Source organism: Emys orbicularis, chromosome 3, assembly GCF_028017835.1.
Source record: "Emys orbicularis isolate rEmyOrb1 chromosome 3, rEmyOrb1.hap1, whole genome shotgun sequence".
NCBI lineage: Eukaryota > Metazoa > Chordata > Testudines > Emydidae > Emys > Emys orbicularis.
The window spans coordinates 84,223,020-84,241,188 of NC_088685.1; the positions used below are offsets into that span (position 1 = coordinate 84,223,020).

Consider the following 18,169-nt stretch of genomic DNA (forward strand, 5'->3'; position numbering starts at 1 on the left):
GTATTCCCTTTAATTAATCTTCCCCTAAGGGATGTGTCTGTCTGAACTACATGTTCCTCCATATCTATCGACTTCCCCCCAGCCCTTAGCTTAAAAATTAACTCCTCTATGACTTTTTAAATTTTACATGCCAACAATCTGGTTCTGTTTTGGTTTAGGTGGAGCCCATCCTTTCTATATAGACTCCTCTTTTTCCCAAAAGGTTCCCCAATTCCTAATAAACCTATATCCCTCCTCCAAATGCCACCATCTCATCCACGCATTGGGACCCTGCCTGTCTAACTGGCCCTGCATGTGGAACTGAAAATATTTCGGAGAATGCTGCCATGGAGGTCCTGGACTCTTTCCTAGCAGCTTAAATTTATCCTCCAGGGTCTCTCTCCTACCTTTTCCTAGGTTATTGGTACCTACATATACGACAACCACTGGCTTCTCCCCAGCACTGCACATAAGCCTGTCTAGATGTCTCGAGAGGTCTGCAATCTTTGTGCCCAGCAGGCAATTCAGCATGCGGTTCTCCCAGTCATCACAAACCCTACTACACTGGAACCTGGCTATAACGCGCCCCGCGATAACACAAATTCGTTTATAACGCGGGGCGAGTCTGGCCCCGGCAGCTGCAGCAGGCGCGGGGCGAGTCTGGCAGGCGCGGGGCGTTTGGGGTCCACGCCCCAGCGGCTGCAGCAGGAGCGACTCTCCCTGCAGCCCCGGCGCGCCTCTGTCCCCAGCAGGGCCGGCTCCAGCCCGCGTCCTTCCCTCCCCGCCGACCGATGTAGGGGGCGGCAGCGCAGAGGAGGGGAGCGCCCTGCTGGGAGCGGGCTGCAGAGTGGCGTGGAGCCCTCCTGGCAGTCGGCGCAGCAGGCCGGCGGCGGTCGTCTTCGGGGGCCCCGATCCCCTGGCCGGAGCACGGCTGGCCCCTCTCTCCCGGCTGGAGCGCGGCCAGCCCCGCTCTCCCGGCTGGAGCTCCGGCCGCAGCGCGGCAGCCCGGTGGCCCCGCGACCCCGGCCGCAGCGCGGCAGCCCCGCAGCCCCGCTCTCCCTCCGGCCGGAGCGCGGCAGCCCCGCGGCCCGCAACCCCGGCTGCAGCACAGCGGCCCCGCGGCCCCGCTCTCCCGGCCAGAGCGCGGCCAGCCCCGTGACCCCGGCGGGACCTCCGGCCGGAGCGCGGCCAGCCCCGTGACCCCGGCGGGACCTCCGGCCGGAGCGCGGCCAGCCCCGCGACCCCGGCTGCAGTGCGGCCGGCTGCAGCGCGGCCAGCCCCGCTCTTCCGGCCGGAGCGCGGCCAGCCCCGCTCTCCCAGCGGGACCTCCGGCCGGAGCGCAGCCAGCCCCGCGGCCCCCCATACCCCAGCCGGCAATCCCAAGTGCCGCCCCAGGAATCGGGCCCTGGTGGCAGGAGGGGCTGAGTGGCCAGCGCCCCAGCTGAAGGAAGCCCTGGCTGCCCCCCTTCTCTCTCTCCCTCCCTCCCTCCCCCTAGCCAGGGCGCGGAAGCTGGACACAAGTACAGTGGAACCCCGCTATAACACGACCCCGCATTTACCGCGATTGAATTTTTTGGACCCCAATGATCGCGTTATAGCGGGGTTCCACTGTATCTATATTCCTAATAATTGAATCCGTCTTTACTATTATCTGTCTCTAATAACAGGGGTCCCCTCACCTGAAGAGATATCCTCAGTGCAAGAGGATACCATGATGTCATTTGTCATTGGGTCCCAAACTACTATAATCTGTTTTTAAAATAATATACAACCTTAGCCCCTGATCCTGGAAGCTGATATGTGAAGCCCCATCAAAGTCAGCTTGCAGGAAGAGGACCTTACATAGCAATCTAACAAATCCATCAGATTAAACCAAATCTGAGTTAAGGCTTCCACTGCACAGTATATTGTTCATAGCTTTTATGAATGGGATGTACTATTCTTATCTCGGTGCACAGGGAATGGTTTCAGTAAGTCTCCTGTATTTACTGTATTATGTAGGCATTATGGATAAGGTAAGGACAAATGACAACTTTTATTATTAGCCTGCTTCTACTGAACTTGGTGGCAAAACGCCCATTGATTTGAGCAGTAGTAGGATCAGCTCTTTAGTTATGAATTTCATTTCTTTAGTCAGTTTAAGGTAAAACACTTGGTCATTTTAAAAAAATTGAGTTCTCTAATTTAACATATGCAGATAATTGGTTGTGCAAAATTTGCATGCACACAAAATTAGAAGGTGGCCTGAGGTGGTTTGAAAAGCCATCCTTTGATGTTTGTAAGTGATCACTACAATTAAAGACTACTCGTCTAGTGCCTGTCCTAATGTTAATGCCACCTCCAAATTACTCGCCTAAAACATATAATTAGTTTTTAATTTTTTTGATTTAGTGAATCACTTTTTCCAAAATGTGGATCTCTTGCATTTAAATAGTTGGTTTTTTTAAGCTAAAATCGCAAACTCTGGTAGCCCAGCTTGTGGTTTGCTCATCACTGCCCTCAACTAGATGGGTTAAGTCAGATCTTCTTCAATCACCCTCATCTGACTGAGATAGTAGGGATTTTTCTTTAGCTCACTGGGTAGAGGTTTGAAATTAAAGGTCATAAGTAGAGCTGTACAGAGGATAGGAATTCCATGTAACAAAGGATTTTGACATTTGTTTTTGTTTTAGAAACGAAACCTGTACATTTCTTTGGGGGGAGGGAATTCATTTCAGGTCTACTGAAATGTTTTTTGTTTCTCTTTTGCCTTATTTTATATTTTCTGATATAATGTATAAAATTGACACAATTTTGTGACGTGTTACAACTTTGGAACTGCATTCTCTGGAGAGTAGTTCCATCAAAGCTTTTCCAACCAGCTCTCGCTGCAAGTCTTTACCTCCATCTAGCTGGCAGATTGTGGCATCTCTGTGTATCCACAGATCATTAATTGGTGTCTGACTCTGGACTACACTGTAACTGTAATATGATGCACTGGGCCTTTAAGGCTGACAAGGGAAACATCTTGGTCCAGCACTACCTCATTTTATGAAAAAGACTGGAAGTAGTCTCAGGCAGTAGATAGCTTGGGAAGCACATCCAGCCTACTGCCTCTATTCATAATTGTACCAGGATAGTTAAAGTAGTACAACTTCTGTGTGTAGACAAGTCCTAAGGACAGGAGCAGGTGTTCTGTTTGTTTAAAAGATCACTTGAAGGTACCTCATTATTATAGTGAAAAGGAATTGTCTCAGTCACTCAGAGCCAATGGATACTGTACAGTTACAGACCCATAACTTGACATTTATGTCTGTTATGGAACTCCCTTAATTATGGCCAGGTGAGGGGTCAGATTTCCATAACAACTTGACGGTCATTTCTTTGTAAAAATATTCAAATACTTGCACTTTGATTGGTTGAGAAATGGAATTAGCCGATCAGAATGGATCGATTTGCTTTTTCTCATTTTCTGTTTACAAGACATAGTCTGACGCCAAATTTGTTTCTTGACTAAGAATGTGGTGGTTGTTCAGTTAGTGGAAGTATACCCTCAATTATATGTGTGCTTCCTAATCTGTTACTTAAGTCCCTTTGTTCTGCATGTTCACAGCCCTCTGCGTTTCCTGTCCAGGTGCCATACATTGTATAAATGGCTGTGTCAGCTGCTGATCACCCCCCTTCCCACCAACGCCAGGTTTCTCAATATCTCCCTCCCCCTGCTCCTTCTTGCCCCTTGAACAGAGGCTTAGCCTTCCTTTTCCCCAGGAAAGGGTATGTCTATGCTGGAAATGTTACAGCTGCTGTAGTGCTTCCGTGCAGACACTACCTATGCCCATGGAGGGTTCTCCTCCTGGCATAGGTAATCCATCTCCCTGAGAGACGGCAGCTAGGTGGACAGAAGAATTCTTCCATTGACTTAGTGCCATCTACACCAGGAGTTAGGTCGGCATAGCTACCTCTCTCAGGGCTGTGGATTTTTCACACCCTCAGAGACGTAGCTATACCGATGTAAACTCCTAGTGTAGACCAGGCATCAGAGTGGTTCATTTTAAAATTAAATGATCTAGGGGTAGATGAGTGATGGGCTGGGGAGGAGCTTAGAAATTAAGGCAGCGACCACATTTATTGTAGGCATGTCATGGGGGACTACTGAGGAGCCAGTCACGGGGGAGAGATTTTCAGGCAGACGATACAGAGAAATCTACATAATCACTGTAAGGTTAGTGAAAATGTATGCTTATCTCATGCTCCCAGCTAATCGGAGTGCAGGGAATTGTGTACATGAAAGGGAACTAGACAACTGCCCTGCACTCTGGCCCATTTCAGAGTAATACAAAATAATGAACACATTCACACCTCCTGTTTTGTCTGATACAGTATTTTTGCAGCCACAGGGGCAAATTCTGGCAGGATACTGCAAATATAAGGCTGCCAGAAAATCTGTGCACATTCTGTAGAGCACCAGGCAGAACTTTTCCATCCCAGTCCTGGCACTCTCCTACTTTCCACCTTTCCCCTGCCAATAAAAAATAAAAATCCTGGAGAGGGACATCCTAAGATAGGACATAGGTGACAGGCGTGTGTGTTCGTGCTTACAACTCCCCCGGAGTGCAGTTGTCCCTATTTAACCCAAAGCCCTCTGCTAGCAGTTCTCACCTGCATGTGTTGTGGATAGTGAGTTCCTGCAAGCCAGTAAAAAGATACACAACATGACTGCTTTTGCAGCATATTTACACACCCATTTTGGTTGGCCACACTCTGTGTTTCCTGAAATGGCGCCATTATACATAAAAATATTATACTTCATGCTCTCTCTAACCTATGAAAATGCTTTATTTCTTTTTGGTGTGTGATTTATAAATGAAAATATTTTAAAATTTGAGCACAAATCTACTAATGCTCGAAATCAGGAGATAATTTTATTATTTTGGAGACCACTTAAAAAAAATATGGTCCTGGTTGTTAGCACTACCAATTTAAGCAATACTTTTTCGTGACACAAATTTATATCTAAAATATCACTTCTTACAATTTCAGAAGCAGTATTTAGTTGACATTAATACAGATGATGCTTGACAGTTAATAAACATGAAAATATATTTTGTTTTTTCAGGTGGATAATCTATGAATACAGTAATTACAGAGGGCGTCAGATGTTGTTGTCACCAAATGAAATCCCAGACTGGCGTAAATTAAGTGGCTGTCACCAGATAGGTTCTCTACGACCTTTATTACAGGTGAGAGAGGCTGTGGTCTACTTTGGGGCCTGAGAGTTTGCATGAAATCCTCTTTATAGACTTTCTGTATTTTTTATTGCCAAGTTTATCTCATAGTCAGTAATTGTTTCTGGTACTGCACAGTCAAAGGTAACATTAAACAGCAGAAATAGCAAACATGGAAGGAGGTTCTCTTCAAAATTTTATCTTCAGTAATGCTGATGCTGGTTGTGCCATTTGGCTTCACAATACTACCTCCCAAAGTCTGAATTGTCTACTATGCACACATTAAACTAAATATGTTATTTTTGAGCAACTTACTTTGACTGAATTACAACAACCAGTCAAGATTAACTTCCCACTGGTCACAAGCATTCTGATATCTGTACTGTCGTGCTAGTCTCAGAAATTTGGGAAATGAAGCTTTAGTTTTTTGGATACTTCAGCCAGAGGCACTTTCATCTGTGTTGATATTAAAAAACAAAAAAACCCAAATCCATTCTCTGTTTATATTATAAACTCTTAAATGCGCAAATTGATTTATAGTATAGAGTACTGTCATGTTTTTTTGGAAGTATTCGCTAATTTGAGGGCAAGTGCCATAACTGCTTAGACTATCTTGTCGTGCTAACATCAGTGGTGCATATTGAACCAGTTTTTATTGAGAAATAACTTTCTGTAGTTCATGAATCACTTATGTTTTTAATTATTAGAACTGGGCTAGAAATTAAAGACATACCCCGTACCTATAATGAATGTATTGGCTCCCTCTCCTAGAACTGTCCTTGTTCAGGCCTGCTTCTGAACTGCTTAGCATTATGCAGAGTGAGGATAAGTGCATTTTGATTGCTCTATCTAAGGTACTGACGCAGATAGAGAACTTTCAGAATCTGGTTTTCCTTAGAAATGTGGGTTTTTTTGTTTTTTTTTAAATGCCTTCTGAGGAAATCCAGAGTCTAAGGGACAAAGGCCCCAACTGCACCACTGAGTAGTGGTTACTCTGAGGTTAACCAGAAGCACTGTGTGTTCCTGCATTCGAGAGTGTAGCTAAAGAGCTGTGTTGTTTTCATAGAAACGTGTATACTTCAGACTTCGAAACAAGGAAACTGGGAACTTCATGTCAGCTGATGGAAATGTGGATGATTTGAGTCTTCTCAGAATACGGGTTACAGAAGATAGTAGATCAGATGACCAGATCTGGGTTTATCAAGATGGATTCATCAAATGCAGGGTGAGGTTTAAACTTAGTTGATTGATGTTGTTTTTAAGCATCCAGACTGATGTTTCTTGAAGACAGTCATTACATCTGATAAGATTTTTGTGATTCAGAATCATTTTCAGGCTTGACAGAAACATAGAATCTTTGTTTCATTTAAAAATATTTTGTGTACTTCAATAGTAAAAAGTTCCCAATGAACATTAGTGTAGTGTAGTTTAGTTAGTTAAACACACCATGTACTTTTGACTTTCCAAAATTAATTTCTGCTGTCTTCCTTTCTTCTTTGTTTGCCATGTCTCACTCTTCTCCAGTTCAGCTGAAACATTTTTTATTTCTTTTCCTCAAACTCATCCTTTTTTTGGGTGATATAAACATCTTATAACAAACAGTGTATCAGCTGATGGTCACAAATAAGAGTATATTCCATTTTTCTTTAACTGAGTTAAAACACACTAGATATTTGAGTCCAACATGTTTGATTTGGGTGTTTCTGCTTGTTGAAGAACATTCGGGTTATACATACAATTGAGTCCATAACATCATGTCTTTATGCATTGTTTTCCCTCCATCTGTGTCCTCTTTCTCCCTCCATAAAAATGTCAATTAAAATATCAAAACAGGGAAAGCTTTTAAAATATGGACCTTCCTGATAATTTCCCTTTTCAACTACACCAGGGTTCTCAAACCGGGGGTCGCGAGCTGTCAACCTCCACCCTAAACCCCGCTTGCCTCCAGCATTTATAATGGTGTTAAATATATTTAAAGGTGTGTTTAATTTATGGGGGGGGGGGTCGCACTCAGAGGCTTGCGATGTGAATGGGGTCACCAGTAAAAAAGTTTGAGACCCTCTGAACTACACCCTTATTAAAATTGTTTGCAGAAGTCAGTATTTGGACAGTATTGTGTTGAAGGTTATACTCAGGGGTTAAGGTATTTGGCATTCCAGCAAGATGAAATGGCAAAGCCCTAAAAAGCTTCTTGCTGATGCAAATTATTACTATAGACTTTAGATTCTGACTAAGGCCTTGATCCCTCTGCAGACTTAAGCATGTGCTTAACTTTGTGCACTATAAGTAGTGCCATTGAGGTCAGTGGCATTACTGATAGTGCATAAAGTAAAACATGTGCATTAGTCTGTGCAGGAATTGGGGTCTAAAGTGAATCAAATTAATTTAATAGGGTGAATCTGCTTGAGTGCAAAGAATCATGTGACCTATTTCATAAGGTTGTATAAATTCAATAAGGTCATTTTGTAAAGGGAGCGATTTCTCTCCATAACTGTGTCAATTATGCTTGAGGGACAAATCTTCCTCTTTTCAATTAACAGAGGTACTGTTTGGACATGCACAGAATAGACGCTCTCGTAAAAAGGAATTATGTAGACTGTAAAAATGCGGCTAAGTGAGCAAACAGTTTTAACAACATCACGTGCAAAATATTTTCCTCATGATGGTAGTTCTGTCTCAGACTGAAGATATTACTACTTGGGCAGTGTTGCAATATGGCTATGGATGGGTGTTCTCAGTCCTCTCATTTCAACATAATCAACGCATTTGATTTATTCTAAATAAAACTTATGGTGCATAGAGAATTCATGGGGATGCAGCTTGTGCTGTACTACAGTCATGTAGTTTAACTAGCAAAAGCTTAGGATGGCTACATTACTTGCAATAATGACTGAGTTATGCCGTTGCTCTTTAGAAGTGCAAAAGCTCTATACCATACTGCCAGTGTGCTCTGACACATTGTATATATTGAAAAACAAAGGAGGATAAAAAAAGACTTTATTAGGACTGTTTGGGAGTTCCTGTAAAGCCAGGTTGCCTTATACCCTGAGTCACAATAACGAGCCATGCCTTAGGCATCCAGGAAGCAGCTCAGGACTTTCCTAGCTAGCTAAGTGACAACTGGTGAGTTGCTGTAAGACTCATTCTGTGGTAGCTGGAGGGAGCAGGGGAGTATTTTACGGAGTCACTCCCTGGCTGGCAGAGTAGAAAGAAGGAAATGGTGATTTAGTGCAACTTCTGTGTGAGTGTTGAATCTTTGCTGGCCTAGCAGGGAGAAATTAGTAGATTAGAGTACAGGTGAGAAGTTCAGAGGTACAGAATGAAGTAAATATATTCCAAGACCTGCAATTTATTCTTAGCTTCTGAAAGTAAAGTAGCTTATAATCCATGTTGTCAGGACCACATGTTAAGTTGTCAGGACCACATGTTAAGTAATTTGCTATCTACAGGAGTTTTATGGTAATCTTCAACATTGGAAATCATTGTTTATACAAAATAATGTATCGTATTCGGCATTGTTATTGCCTAGTATTGACTTGTGGCCAGTAATGCAAATGCTGGTGATGTAGTGGGTGGGGAAGGAATATTGCAAGAGTGCTGCTGTACCCAGAGGCTGGTAAAAATGGAGAACTTTAGAGGTCACACCCCAAAAAGAATTGTGGTAGCCCATTTTCAAAAATCTCTTTGCTTAGTCTAAAACAGCTTCAACGTTTCTCTCAAATGAATCTGTTTTGCTAGTCCTCTGTAGTAAAAAGAAAAGGATCACAATGGAGGTTGCCATCAGAAAGAGGATCATTGGGAAAATAAGTAGCCTAGAGTCGAATGTAGGTGAAACCTTTTCCATTACCAACAGAGGGAGAGTGATGACAAGAACCACAATCTCCTGCCTATGCCCTCCATCCATGACCAGAAAACCTGGGGTACAGATATTAGTGTAGCTGTAGAAACATGGCCCCTTGAATAACTGCTATTGTCTCTTCAATTATACAGATGGCTGAGGATTGCTGCTTGACAATTGTAGGAAACCTTATAACTCCTGGCTCTAAACTAGGCCTATCCCTCGAGGAGAATGAAGACAAGCAATATTGGTGTGTTAATCCTGATGGCAGGATCCATAGCAAAATGAAACCAACATTAGTTTTAGATATCAAAGGTAAGAACCTGTTGCCTTTCGGGATGATTTTAATTACACAACGTTTATGGTGAAATATGTGCTGAAAGTGTTCCTATAGATTAAGGATGGCTTTATAGTTCATAGATTTTAATCTGGGATCTGTAGGGACTGTTCTGATCATCTGGTCTGAACTCATGCATTACAAAGAATATAGGATGTCACCCAGTTATTCAGATATCTAGCTCAGTAGCCCACAGGATTTTATCTGTCTTGTGTTTCTTCATGGCCCCTATGTGCATGTGTAAGTATGCAGAAACCCCTCATTGTTCTTACTAATTTAACTTCGTGATATACATAAAACACTTCTTCAATATAAAATTGTGATTTCTTTTCTTCAGCACGTTTTTCTTTAGTTTTCATTTGTATGGAGTGAATTTTCTAACACATGCAGACTTGCAATACAAAAGGACAAATAATTTAAAAATAGCTATTCCTTTAAAGCTAAAACATGATTAATATTAGACCAACCTAAGATCTGTATCCCTTATTATATATTTTGCAGCTGCTTTTGTTATACCATTTTAAGATTGTTTCATTTAGATGTTATCCTTGCTCTGTCCTTGTGATTTTATAGGCTGCATAGTAAACCCACAGGTATGATAAGCAGCAGAACTAACAGCTCACCATTGTTGTGTTTTCTCATCCAGTATAACTAGTTTTCTCCAGTTTACTCACATTACTTCTCTTTTAAAACAAATACTATCTCCCCAAAACACCACTCATTAACTTTACTCATTTAAAACCAATTTTGAAATAATGCTGTGATATTAATCGGAAGAGCCGTTACAAATACAAAATGACCTGAGTAAACTATTAGTGCTTTATTGAGACAAACATGGAAAGTGTTGGCAGAAATGTGACAACAGGGTTATGCAATGTTTGCCTATATAGTTCCTGTCGCAGACGAGCACTACACACTGGTCTACAATTTTTGAGAAGTCGTCTGCTTCAGAGATAAAATGTGCTATTTATTATGTATTTTGATGTGCTGAATTCAAATATGACAAAACAACTGATTGGCTACTGTTTCTAAGATATTTAAGTTTTTACATTTTATGTCTATGTATATTGTGTAGATAGTAGAGTTTTAATCATAAATTGTAAACCTAGGTCTTTTCATGTGTTTATGGTTGCTTTACATGATAATATTTCACCTGTCCTGTTTATGTAACACTTTAAAAATCAGCAAAAGGGTTATATAAATAAAAATTATTATGAAACAAAAGGCAAAAAACTATTCTGTACATAGTTTAGTCCTATTCAGTGTCTACTCAGCGCTTCTTGGCTTGTCTCTTGTATTCATTAAATGGAGCATCTCTTGTCACTGTCCAGCAATAGTCTGCAAGCATTGATGGGCTCCATTTGCCCTGATAGCGTTTCTCCATTGTTGCAATGTCCTGGTGAAATCGCCGGCCGTGCTCATCACTCACTGCTCCGCAGTTTGGTGGAAAAAAAATCTAGATGAGAGTGCAAAAAATGTATCTTTAGTGACATGTTGCAACCAAGGCTTTTGTATGCCTTGAGGAGGTTTTCCACCAACAACCTGTAGTTGTCTGCCTTGTTGTTTCCGAGAAAATTTATTGCCACTACTGGAATGCTTTCCATGCCGTCTTTTCCTTGCCACGCAGTGCATGGTCAAATGCATCATCTCGAAGAAGTTCACGAATCTGAGGACCAACAAAGACACCTTCCTTTATCTTAGCTTCACTTAACCTTGGAAATTTTCCACGGAGGTACTTGAAAGCTGCTTGTGTTTTGTCAATGGCCTTGACAAAGTTCTTCATCAGACCCAGCTTGATGTGTAAGGGTGGTAACAAAATCTTCCTTGATTCAACAAGTGGTGGATGCTGAACGCTTTTCCTCCCAGGCTCCAATGACTGTCGGAGTGGCCAATCTTTCTTGATGTAGTGGGAATCTCTTGCACGACTATCCCATTCGCAGAGAAAACAGCAGTACTTTGTGTATCCAGTCTGCAGACCAAGCAAGAGAGCAACAACCTTCAAATCGCCACAAAGCTGCCACTGATGTTGGTCATAGTTTATGCACCTCAAAAGTTGTTTCATGTTGTCATAGGTTTCCTTCATATGGACTGCATGACCAACTGGAATTGATGGCAAAACATTGCCATTATGCAGTAAAACAGCTTTAAGACTCGTCTTGGATGAATCAATGAACAGTCTCCACTCATCTGGATCGTGAACGATGTTGAGGGCTGCCATCACACCATTGATGTTGTTGCAGGCTACAAGATCACCTTCCATGAAGAAGAATGGGACAAGATCCTTTTGACGGTCATGGAACATGGAAACCCTAACATCACCTGCCAGGAGATTCCACTGCTGTAGTCTGGAGCCCAACAGCTCTGCCTTACTCTTGGGTAGTTCCAAATCCCTGACAGGGTCATTCAGTTCACCCTGTGTTATGAGGTGTGGTTCAGAGGAGGAGGATGGGAGAAAATGTGGGTCCTGTGACATTGATGGTTCAGGACCAGAAGTTTCATCCTCTTCCTCTTCCTCGTCTGATTCAAGTGAGAATGATTCTGGTGCATCAGGAACCGGCAGTCCTTCTCCGTGGGGTACTGGGCGTATAGCTGATGGAATGTTTGGATAATGCACAGTCCACTTTTTCTTCTTTGACACACCTTTTCCAACTGGAGGCACCATGAAGAAGTAACAATTGCTGGTATGATCTGTTGGCTCTCTCCAAATCATTGGCACTGCAAAAGGCATAGATTACTTTTCCTGTTCAACCACTGGCGAAGATTTGTTGCACAAGTGTTGCAGCATATGTTTGGGGCCCACCTCTTGTCCTGATCTCCAATTTTGCAGCCAAAATAAAGGTGATAGGCTTTCTTAGCCATAGTGGTTATACTGCGCTTTTGTGATGCAAAATTCACTTCACCACAAACATAGCAGAAGTTATCTGCACTGTTCACACAAGTACGAGGCATCTCTGCTCACTTTGGCTAAACAGAAATGTGTCCCTTTGTAAAATCAAACACTGACAAATAAGAGAGCCCAACGCTGTATGATTTCTAGAGCTGATATAGGGCAATTTGTTCAGCAGAGTGATGTAAGCTTCGTTATGATTGCATTATCCATGACTTCTAGGAATAACATGATGCAATTCATATCATGTATGACGCAATACCAGCTTCAGATTGCATCATTAATTGTTTTGCCTAAAAAGCAAGTACTGTCCAAACCCAGTCATAGATTTATTCATAGATCCAGTCAAAGATGTATTTTAGTCATTTCTGGTTTAAATTGAGATCCCTTCCCTTTATAACTCACTTATCCTCCGCCATTCCCAAGTCAAGGGTCGTATATACTGACCCAATAGCATATCTTGAAAACTAGAGCCAGTCAACAATTTTAAGCATCATTTTCATTCTCAGTGACCCAGAATTAGTAAAGTTTGACTACATTTATTTCAGAAGCATTTTGGCTGTAGAGCAGTGATCAGTTTTTTCCTCCACGAGTACTAAAATTAACTCACAATTTTAACTGTGTAATCCCTAATCCTGCTACAGCCAGAAGGAGGAATTTTTGTTCCCCACAAGGAAAAGTGTGATTATTAATTACAAGTTTATCAGGAAGTGTCTTTATTTAATAACTACACCGTGCAGAATTTTTTGAATTTTAATTGAGCCACTAGACAAAGACAAAAGATATTAGTATACTCACTCATCTTCAACTAAACATCTTAAAAAGCATGTAATGTACTTTGAGTGAATACTTGAAAACTGCCTAATTGCAGAATACCATACTGAATAGCTCCGAAAGGGAAAATGTAGATCTAGCAAGACAGAGATCTAACCGGCTAGCTTGCATTAGAAAATACAATATCTATCTGTTTGTTCTCTTTCGGATTTAACTTCCAAGCTCAAGAGTAGAAGGGCAGAGATCCTAAACATTTTTTTTTAAAGTTCTAAGATGAAATGTGAGGAGGAATACGCAGCTTTTTAGTTTGTTTATGCAACTCTGACAATTGTAAATACACCTGTACCCCGATATAACGCTGTCCTCGGGAGCCAAAAAATCTTACCGCGTTATAGGTGAAACCGTGTTATATCAAACTTGCTTTGGCCTCGAGCATTTCCCCAGAGCGCTGCTTTACCGCGTTATATGAGAATTCATGTTATATCGGGGTAGAGGTGTAGTAATAAAATGTAACCTGGGTAAAGTAGCCTCCCATGCTGGTTTAAATCAGGAGAAACTGCAGTGGAATTACACTGAATCGGAATTGGTCCAAAGACACAGAAATTGATCATGATGTTCTGCTGGAGCAAGTGAAGTTGGCTGAGGTGCTTGAGCTCAGTCTCCAGTGGCAGGGAGTTCTGGGGTGGGGGTCATCTACTCTGGGAATTGCTTCCATGCAGGGTCTAGACAGAGACAGATTATACTGGTCTGCAGGGCACAGTGCAAAGCCTGTCTCTCTTTTCTCAGACAATTTTCCCCAAAGAGGTGGTATGTAGACTGTGGAATGTTGTTTATAATGGAGTCATCTTTCCCTTTCTACCTACAAAAGGTGAAGTTACAAGTATTTGTTATATGCAGTGTTGTTGTAGCTGTGTCAGTCCCGGATATTAGAGAGACAAGGTGAATGAGGTGTAATATGTTTTCTTGGACCAACTTCTGTTGGTGAGAAAGACAAGCTCACCCACCTTGTCTCCTCCCCAAATATTTGTTGTTACATGATGTACATGTGCTTTGTGGAAGGACCTATTTTATATATACTGTATCTGAAAAATGAATAAGTTTAGTGTAGCTGGTCCAGGCAATTTAATAAAAACTGTCTCTAGTCCTTCCACATTGCTGAACCACCATTAAAGCCAAATAATCAACCATCTATTTTTCTGCCCTAACACATTCTTTAGCAAATAAACTTACCGTATATACTCATTCATTAGCCCATTCATTTATAAGCCGACCCCCCAAAATGGTTACGTAAAAATATCAAAAACTGTATGACCCTTTCATAAGCCGACCCTATATTTCAGGGGTTGGCAAACTTTGGCTCCTGGCCCATTACAGTAAGCCGCTAGTGGGCCTGGACGTTTTGTTTACTTGGAGCGGCTGCAGGCATGAAGCCTCTCAGCTCCCTGTGGCCGTGGTTCGCGGTTCCCAGCCAATGGGAGCGGCGGGTAGTGGCGCGCCACTTCCCGCAGTTCCCAGCCAATGGGAGTGGTGGGTAGTGGCGCGCCACTTCCCGCAGCTCCCGTTGGCTGGAAACGGCGAACCGCAGCCCCAGGGAGCCGAGGGGCTCCATGCCTGCAGACGCTCCAGGTAAACAAAACGACAATGTATTAGATATTCAATTCAATGATTCCATAGAGTTTTAAATCATCAAATTTTGGTGTAGACCCGTTTATAAGCCGACCCCTGCTCTTTGATGCGTCACTTTTTTACCAAAAATATTCGGCTTATGACTGAGTATATACGGTACTTGTTCAAAGTGTGTGATAATGGTGCCATCTTGTGGGTGTAATGAAATAGTGCATGGCAGTGATATTTGCCCCTAATAACCACACACTTATACTTTTAAATATCTGGCTTTCCTTCTATTTCAGGTACTGTCTCATGCACAGTTACATTCCAGCATGCATAAATTTAAGAATATTTTGCCATGATGATTCCTTATGAACTGTACTTTAGAAGCACTTCTTAGTTAATTCTTCTTAGTTATTTCCTATGGCCAAGATTGATTTTTTTTTTTTTTTTTTTTTTTTTTTTGGGGGTAGATCGTCCTATGTCTCAACAGAATAACATAGCAGTAACAGAGCCCTTTCACTGATCTCAACCTGACCACACTTCCCCACTGTCTCCCTTGGCACTGGCAGTACAAGTCTTATATCTGCTGTGCTACCTTTGGCTGGTCCCATGCCATCCACCCTAGCTGGGGTGGGGGGAAATTGCTGCTGCTCCAGAAGGCAGAAACTTGTTGTTCTCCTATCGTAAGTTCTGCTTCTCTAAGAAGGCAACATGCCATAGTGAGCAGTGGATGACAGCCCTGTCACACAGAATTCAGCTACCACAAAGTGATTGCTGAGGGGAGAGACAGTTCCGTGGCATAGGATACTTTTGTGTACCTGCTCTTTGCTCCAGCTCTTTCCACCAGCTTGGGCTTCTCTCCACATTGCACTGCTGTGGAAAGCATAGGGCCATGAATACTTGGAGCTTGCTAAGGAGATGGAAATTGACATGCAACTGCCTGAAGGCGTTTGTTTCACTAGAAGAATGCATCTTTGTGAATAGGAAGAATAGACTTTTCTTGAGTGAATGAATGAACATTTTCTTCATTGGCTAACAGTCCACTCAAATACCCACTAATGACAGATCTGTGGCATTATATGAATACAGCATGAAGAAATAAATGCTTGGGTGCTGTGTTAGTCACTGACCGATTTCATTTTTTGGATGAGAAATTTCCTTGCCCTAGAGGCTGAGGCTTCCCAGCAGTGGGAGCTCTAGACTGATAATCTGTGTTAGTGACCACTTATGTAATAGACAACTATATTTGTCCATTTACTGACTTCAGGAGAGAGAAAATAATGTCCGGTGTCATTGAAATAGTGCAACTGTAGGGGCATGGTTTGTGATGCAATTCACAGTTAGACTGGGAGAGGTGGAGGTGGAGACATTAAATATATACACTCATATGAATAGCGTTGAATCACTTGATGATTACCTGTTCTGTTCATTCCCTCTGGGGCACCTGGCATTGGCCACTGTCGAAAGACAGGATACTGGGCTAGATGGACCTTTGGTCTGACCCAGGATGGCCATTCTTATGTGTTTAAATGCATTATAGTATGAGTGCACCAGCTGAGGGCAAATTACCTGTGGTTATTTATGAATACTGACAACATAAAGGCTATTGTGGTCTATGCTGAAATTGCTCTGTGTTCTGCTGGCCAACAGCATTTCTTTTATACTGAGTACTCCTTAGCTAGCCTTTGGAGGCCAGTTAATCATTGGATGGCTAGCACATGGGAATTGTGGGGCAGCATTTGATTATTGGAAGGTGAGAGTCCTGATCCAGTCACTCTCACCTGACATCCTTGTCCTACTCTCTCCTTCACACACAACAACAGGAGCAGGAGGTGCACGACTGAGGCACCAAGTGGGGAGGCAGATAGGCTTGCTCTTCTGCAGTTCCTAAGGGAGTGAGGAGGCAGTGTAGGAATGGCGGAAGTCCTGAAGATGAGAATATACTCCTCTACTTGACCTCTGTTTAAAAAGGTGCATGTGATTTACGTGTCTTCGGCATGTATCATCGGAATGGCTCTGAAACATTTACAATACTGACGCAGCAGTCTCAATCCAACAGTTTCAGTGATTTTTCACATTTCATTTTCTTTTTAAATTTCTTCTTAGGGGGCACACAATATGATCAAAATCACGTTGTTGTTAACACGGTCAATGAACAGAAGCCAACCCAGTGTTGGGAAGCATTAGTTCTGTAAATCCAGACAGTTCTGTCAATTGGAGAGAAATTATAACAACATTCTGGACAATCCAACTAACGTGGCCGTCTTTGAAGAAGAGAGATGATCTCTATCCTGCCTTCACAATAATCGTAAGCACAAATGACAGAATAGATTCAGCTCTAAACACTAATTCCATAAGTTTGTGTGTTTTACTGGATGTTAACCCACTACAACTATGTTGACCAATTTTTGTAACTGCTCCCTACTGTTTGTTTTTTATTAATTTTTTAAATGTTAAAGTCCCCCTCCCAAGCAGCAATTTCATGTCAGTGATTAATTGCTAATCCAGAATATATTAGAGTGTAATTTTAAATTATTTCTACAGATGTTTTTATCAGGAAAAAAGTATAAACTATTATGCTGAGAGATAATTAGATAAACTTATCCCACAAAAGATTGAAGTGCAACATATGGCGGGGGTTATGCAAAATAGATTGAGCTTTATAGTAGTATATTGGAGTATTCATCTCCTGAAAATTAACATGTAAATAACGCATTAGTACAAAAAAGAACTTCAGTCTATTGAAACTTGTTTAGGAGAATTTTTACCAAAAAATGACTACAGGATATGTGCAGATGTATTTTAATAAGCAGTCTATTTTCTAGTTTTTCTATTAGAAAGACAGAGCATATAAATCTATAGATGTTTCAGAGGGGTAGCCGTGTTAGTCTGAATCTGTAAAAAGCAACAAGACCCTCTATAGATGTTTGTTAGCAAAAGTATTGGGCAGCAAGAAGGGTGTGTCAGCTGCGAAGAATTTGCCCATTTTCTATCTGCTTCTACTTTAAAAAGCTGCCTTACTTTTAATTTGTAAAAAGTATTATCTACTTCTCTGCTTGGGGCAAATACGTCAAACCTAGAGGTAGCTCCATTAAGTGCATTCATTACTGCTCTCAGAATTTAATTTAAAATACTTCTCTCCTTTATTTTAAAAAAGCATCACTAGTCACAGTAGTTCCAAATCTCTCCAGACATTGTCCCAGCTACTGTCTGCCACCAGCCATAGTCCCAGCTACTGTCTGCCACCAGCCATAGTTAATTACGTTCTAACCCACTACGATCTTGGTATGCTCCAAACATCTCAGGTGAAGTTGAGGAGGGCAAGGTCAATGGTGGTAGGCTGTCACAGGAATGCATTGGAGTCTAGGATAAAAGCTCATTGAGGTAGGGAAGAAAACTTTGAGACATTCATACCACAATGATAAGTGCCCTATAAGAACTTAGATACATTACCTGTCAAGCAAGTTTGAAGTTCCATGCATACTTTAGGATAGGAACCACACCTTAGCAAAGAGCTTGTTTCAAGAGAGGCATATGAA

The 18,169-nt window shown here is 42.0% G+C and overlaps 1 protein-coding gene across 1 annotated transcript in view; it reads left to right on the forward strand.

Moving 5' to 3' along the window:
• CRYBG1 (crystallin beta-gamma domain containing 1) overlaps window positions 1-16,825 on the forward strand; it is a 141,348-nt gene extending 124,523 nt beyond the window's left edge. Inside the window, exons 20-23 of the mRNA XM_065401831.1 lie at window positions 5,075-5,198; window positions 6,250-6,408; window positions 9,174-9,336; window positions 16,737-16,825. Of these exons, the coding sequence (XP_065257903.1) occupies window positions 5,075-5,198; window positions 6,250-6,408; window positions 9,174-9,336; window positions 16,737-16,825 (535 nt within the window). The remainder of the gene's footprint in view (window positions 1-5,074; window positions 5,199-6,249; window positions 6,409-9,173; window positions 9,337-16,736) is intronic.
• The last annotated feature ends 1,344 nt before the right edge of the window (window positions 16,826-18,169 follow it).